Here is a 6,267-nt window from a genome sequence, read left to right on the forward strand (position 1 = left end):
GCACTTATGTTATGTTTTTAGTGCACTAGCAAAAAATTTAGTGCAAAGTATCTAACCACATAATTACAGTTTTGGCAAAATTGTACAGAAAGTTGTGTGAATATTTCCACACAGAAAGAAAAATGATCCCTATCAGTTCCATGTAGATGTTAAGTAAAAAAATATATACTGATCAGTAATTAATAAATAAAATAAAATATTGAAATTAGCATAAGCACATTAAATTCAGTTATGATGATTGATGATTCCAAAGAAGAGATATTCTGTCCAGCTCTGTGAGATGTGTGTCAAACACAATCTCTGCACAGCTCTCTAAAAATATATGAAACACGTGTGGTGAGATAAAGACCCAACCACAGGTGTGACGTGTTCCCTCACAATGGTGGTCCATTCAAACACCAGTTACAGTTCCTGACAAAAAGAAATACAGCTGCAGCTGTCTGAACGGCGCTTTCGTGCGCCATTCAACACACCATGTTTCTCTGAAGTTTCTGTCGTGCTTCATGTCAGGACACATACCTGACTCTTCTTATGAGGGAAGTCGGCTTCACAGGGATGCCCCTCATCAGGCCTCTGGTGGGTCGGAACCTGAAGCGGCTCAGCCTGGTGTGTGGAAAGTGCGTGGTGGACTCCATCCTGCTTACCAGAACCTCCTCTCTGCCTCCCATATCCACAATACTAAAGGAATCCAGGAATTACAGTCCAGCATAAAACCTAGCTTAATCCAGTCCCGGTGGCTCAACACCATGTGAGTGTGTCTCAAAGCTACTCTGGTCTCTATGTGTTAGTGGTGGTAGGAGACATTAGAGGACTTAACTGTGGCTTGTGACTGCTGTGTGTGAGCTGAGTGGAATGCAGCACAGAATGACAACACCTTGAACATTAACAAATCATTCACACACGTTTCCTCCCATGCCTGCCTCAGTTGACAAGCCTCACCTGACTACCATCAACTTCCACTTGAAACAAGATTGCTCAGCCTTACAAAATGCTTTGCATGTAAAATATTTATTGTTATCATTCTTCAGGGGATGTAAAAGATAAGCCTCTAGGTGCACAAGTGAAAGCTGACTAACCTGAATACACCAAGCATGTATGCTTCCGGTGCTCCTTTTTTATTGATTTAGTTTTCTTAAAGAAAGCTCCACAGTCAAAGATACCGTTGTGACAGGTTAGAGTGGCTTTGCTTTGCCACAAGTTATATCGTCAACAATTGGTTTAATCAAATAGGATAGTTCTCCTTTGCATTTACACATCCATCTCAAATAAAAAAAACGGTAACTTATAATGCTGCTAGAACAAAGACAAAACAAAACAAATTACTTGCAAAAGGTTATCATGACATTGACTGTCATCTCATGTTCTGTGTCACGCAGCCGAGAGCGGATGTGATTTATGCGATTGGCACACATACGCTAAGTAAAGCAGGCTCCAAGTAGAAATTTCTAAAGAAGTGCAACAGGTCTGTCGACACTACTGTAAAGAATGATTGCTTCATCTTCATTCGTTCATGCTATTGTCATGCTTATGACAGCTCTCAGATCAGATGAACCAGACAAGGCAAGGCCACAACAAAAGTGAGAAAAGCTTTCCACTGCTTTTGACCTTTGGCATATTCAGCCCTTTTAACCTAGCCTGTTTAAACCAGAACTGTTGCACCTTCTGTTGCTTCGCTGTTCTGTAAAAATGCCACCAAACATCATGAGTGTTGCCGGTGGGACCTCTGAGCTTGTGCTGCAGGAGCTAACAGCACAGTGATTCTAAAAAACAATCTGTTTACTCCCTTTAACTTCAAAATCAGCTGCAATTCACTTGAAGGGCAAAGGACGCCTTAATTTATATGTTCGGATTAAGATAAATAGTGAATAGAATTATTTCAACCTACTTCCCACATTGTATTTTATTAAATCAAATATAGTTCTGATTATAGTTCAAAAGTTAAACAAAAACCAATGTTCTGTTGTTATACACAAGCAAGCCAATTTTGCCTACCATTTCCTTTCTCGAGCAAATTAATGCTTATTGGTCGGTCAATCTGTGTCAAGGTAAACCAAAGAAGCATGAAAAAATCAACTGGACTTGCTTAAGGTTGGCTGAAGAAGTTTCAAGAGGGTCCTTCAGTTCTGACTGACTGCTACTTATTCTCCTGTTGGAGCAGAAACCATCAAGACAATGAATCTTGTGAGGGGTCATTACTATTCATGAGGAGGTTGTTGTCCCGCCCACTCTCATGTGAGCTGCACTCAGGTGTGAATGGTTGTTGTGGTTTCTGGAGATGGAGAACAATGGTGGTCAGAGGTGGTCAGACAGAGGTCCAGCAATGTCAAATATGGTCTGGGGTGACATGTCTTCTGCTTGGTAGTCTTGTAGGAATTTTTTCCTAATGGTCCTTACTGCTTCTGCGGTTGGAACGCAGGTGAAAAGATATTTGACGTCATAGGAGGCCATGGTATCATCTGGGTCCTGTTTTGTTTCCTTGGCATTGGAATGTTGCGCCATCGGTGTTTCCTCCACAAATTTAATAACGTCCTCCAAGATTTCCCTGGACAGGACAGGTGTTAGTTCCTCCACTGTTTGGTCAATCCTGGGAGCCTGGGCATCAATAGTGAAATGAACCCGTCTGATTCTCTTACTAAGTAGTTGGGTTTGTGCTTTCTATATTATTTGTCTGCTCTATACCCTTTCAACCTGACATCTGACCTAAACATCTCTTGGAGTCTACATACAGTATGTTTCTGAAATTAAATAAAAGAATATCTTGAGGAGGACCAGAATGACAGCTAGATGTCGATCTTGGTGATGTAATTTCAGAAATATTCCACTGACTATTAATATCATCAAGTGGCTTCCTGTGCTAGTGTTACCAGTGCTACTAAGGAAAAATATTAAATAGGCTGACATTTATCAACACATCATGACAAAAAGAAATTAATATAGCCAGAAAAACGTATTTTTCCCAACAACCACTCCCTTTTGATGTAAGCCTGATTGAATTTGACATTTCATTTGAAAATCCAAGGAATGCAAATTATTGTATAAAGATCAAGGATGCTTTAAATTTTTTCCCCGTCCTTCCTTTGTCTTACCTCACCAAGTACAAAGGGAACAGTGTCTTGCTTTTAAACAGTAATAATCTTGCATGTGAGATATAAACCTCACCTTCAAATCACAAGCTACTCTTCTAAACAGCAATTGAAAATGGGGACTTTGAAATGTCGTGGTGGGATTGTTTCTTTCTGAATTGACTTCAAATGAGCGTCAACAGGAAATTATCCACTCTAAGAGAAGAATGGACAAAATGTCACAGAGTTGTTTTGCATTTATACTCAGCAGTGTGGGAAAGAACATAAATTAACCTAAATGCAAAAATCCAGCCAATGAATACAATAATCCCCTCTAAAAATTAGCAACGCTGTTGAATCTTTGCATCTAAATACCATTAAAGGCCTCTTAGTTCCCAAAGAAAACAACATTTTTTTATACCGCTACCAGAAAACTCTTCCTCTCAAACCGTGCCACAGCTTTTAGTGGAAAGCTATATTGTAGAGAATCTTAAATTCAAAGGGAAAAAGTAAATCTGAACTATTTTTATCCAAAAACAGTTGATCAGAACCCATACCGCCCCAGTTTAGCCCAACAGCAGTGGAGAAGATTAAAGCACATATAAGTTTACAGTCCCAGCAGCCCCTGAGTCCACAGGGGTAGCAGAGGCCCTCCCTACCTGGCCTTGGCCCGTGCAATGGTTCTGCCTGAGAGCAGCAGCAGCACTGCCGAGCCACTTCTCCCCCACGGCATCCTGCTGTTCTCCCCCCAAAAACAGTTGTGAGGTGTAGGAAACAGCAGCTGCCTGCTCCTGGCAAGCTGCTTCCTTGTAATCTCTTCAGCGCACAAGTACATCAGTACAAGGATGACCTAGCTGCGCTGGTAAAAGCACATCCCTACATCACATCCTGGAGCAGGAAAAAGGTCTGCATGGGGGGTAGGGAGAAGAGCTGCGCGGTGGAATAGCTGAACGGGGCTGGAACCCAGACAGAGACAAAGGCTGTCTGAATGACTGGCTGGATGGATATGGCTGGAGTTGACTGGATAAAACTGGGGACAAAACAGCTGCATGGCTGACAGTTTGACAAGTTGGATTGACAAACTGTTGTCAGGCTTCATGGTTTCCACCAGAAAAAAAAGGAAAAAGGAATAAACATCTTTGTTTTAGTAACGTTATGCTGATTTACTCAGAAGTCATCTATTGTTAACGTGTTTAACTTGACCTGGTGTTTTTATCTTCAAGATTCCCATCAGTATCTGGTGTCCATGATCTAATTTGCTGCTGCATATATACAGCAGGATTTAATATCAATGAACAAAAAATTTGCAGCAGTGATCCTTTGAAATAATCTTTTTACTGTGTTACTGTATGTCCTATAAGTTTGTGACACAATCTAATTCAACAAGACTGAAAATCAAGATCTGGCTTGCACTTGAACATGATCCCTTCACATCTGTGAGCCAGTACCAGTTTGCAAACTGGAAAGTCAGGATCTGAAATAGGACAACTTTTATGTTATGTTTTATGATGGTGCATTAAAAGGAAGAAACAATCCGAGACTTGAACTGGGCCTGATTAAACTCCCACTTCTGGACCTAAATGTTGCCTGATGGCTGCTTTTTATAATTAAGTTGTTCACATTAAATCAAATTTTATGTTCCTAAGCCTGCTCTTGAACCCAACTTTACTGATGGAATACGATTAATTTTCCTACATGTAATAAAGATGATATTTTCAGAACCATGACTATCCTACAAACTATATGACATTTTGTCGGATAGTTTGCAGGATAGTTTAAAAAAATGTCTGAACAGATTTCAGTGAAATTCTGCCGTGGTGGCCAATGGACTGGTGAACAGTTCCTTTTTCTTTTTGTATTGTGTATTTCACATTAAATGCCTTTATGTAAATCATCTTTGTGTATGAAATATAACAAAGAAGTAAGCCTTGCATTATAAGAACCGGTGATTTAAACTTGTTCATAGGTGTGAATGTGAAACGTATTTTCTGTTGCTTGGGAACAAGGTCCACATCAGTCTTGTTTCTTTTTTCCTGAAGCCCTGATGACACACCTCTGGTGGTCACTTATATTGCCAGCAACACTTCAACACGTCCTCACTATTTCATTTAGACAAAAAAAGCATAACTACTAAATCGTCATCATAACAGTCAGCATCTGTTAAACTGTCAAAGTTAATCCAATCAACTACCAGATGAGGTTTCTTGGACAAAAGGTTCCTCCATAAAACGTCTCCTCTGCCACATCAAAGATGAGATAACCGAGAGAACAGACCACTCAACTAGGTATAGTCAACCACCATTTTCATGTGGTGTGAAGGAAATCAAATGACCTTCTCTCTGCTTTACGATGTGTGATGTCTGGTGGAATTAGTGTTGTCTTTGCTCCGTGCTGCTGGTCTCAGCTGCTTGGCAGTTTGCCCACTCATTCCTTCCACTCACTTGGTCTTAAACCAGATCAAGACAGATTAGGGATAGACCAGAGATGTTTCTTGGGATTTTCCCTCCTGTCTATCTCTCTCTCTCTCTCTCTCTCTCTCTCTCTCTCTCTCTCTCTCTCTCTCAACTCAAAATAATAAAATAAATCCTCATTTATCTGTTCTTCATTTGTAAACTCTCTGCAGTTGCTATCTTGATTTTGCTCCTTGTTAATCTCCATTAAACCGTCATATCTTCTTCACATTCTAAACTTTTCTTTAAAATTCCACTTTGGCCACTAATCCTTAAAACATTCTCATGTATCATTTCTGAATGTTTCACTTTCTAAGTTAACCTGTTTTTTTTGTCTTTTCTGACAATTCGCCTTAGCTCACAGGAATGCCTGGAGGAAAAGGTAAGTTGAGAACGTGACCGCTCGCCTCAGAGTGACCCTAAAGGTGGCTGATCCACTTCTTGGCAAAGCATCGTGGAGCCAGGTAGGTGAAGGGGAGGTCAGGAAAGTGGAACAGGATAAAAAACAAGATAATGAGATGATGGGAGGGGAGAATCAGACAGGGAAGGTGATATGATACGAGGCAGGGATTGTGCTTCATGCTGTATTTGTTGGTCAGCACTGAAACAGAACGCGGCCCAGGTTGAAGTAGACTCATTCAGATGGCTTGATTTTTTGATTTTTGCAAAAACACTTTACTCACATTCACACATTTTACAATTTTACATTGTTGAAAGCACTAAAGTGCTTCAGAAGAAGATTTTGTGCAAAAAAA

At 40.3% G+C, this 6,267-nt stretch overlaps 1 protein-coding gene across 2 annotated transcripts in view; it reads right to left on the reverse strand.

Annotated features, from left to right (window-relative positions):
• LOC137594818 (rho GTPase-activating protein 40) overlaps positions 1 to 3,866 on the reverse strand; it is a 28,897-nt gene extending 25,031 nt beyond the window's left edge. Inside the window, exon 1 of one of the 2 annotated variants that reach the window (XM_068314362.1) lies at positions 3,722 to 3,866. In XM_068314362.1, coding sequence (XP_068170463.1) covers positions 3,722 to 3,795 — 74 coding nt within the window. In that variant the 5' untranslated portion in view covers positions 3,796 to 3,866. Of the gene's footprint in view, positions 1 to 519; positions 1,987 to 3,721 lie in introns of those variants that run through there. The other variant, XM_068314361.1, reaches the window with a different exon arrangement.
• Between the last annotated feature and the right edge of the window lie 2,401 nt (positions 3,867 to 6,267).

This window comes from Antennarius striatus, chromosome 5, assembly GCF_040054535.1.
Source record: "Antennarius striatus isolate MH-2024 chromosome 5, ASM4005453v1, whole genome shotgun sequence".
Classification (NCBI taxonomy): domain Eukaryota; kingdom Metazoa; phylum Chordata; class Actinopteri; order Lophiiformes; family Antennariidae; genus Antennarius; species Antennarius striatus.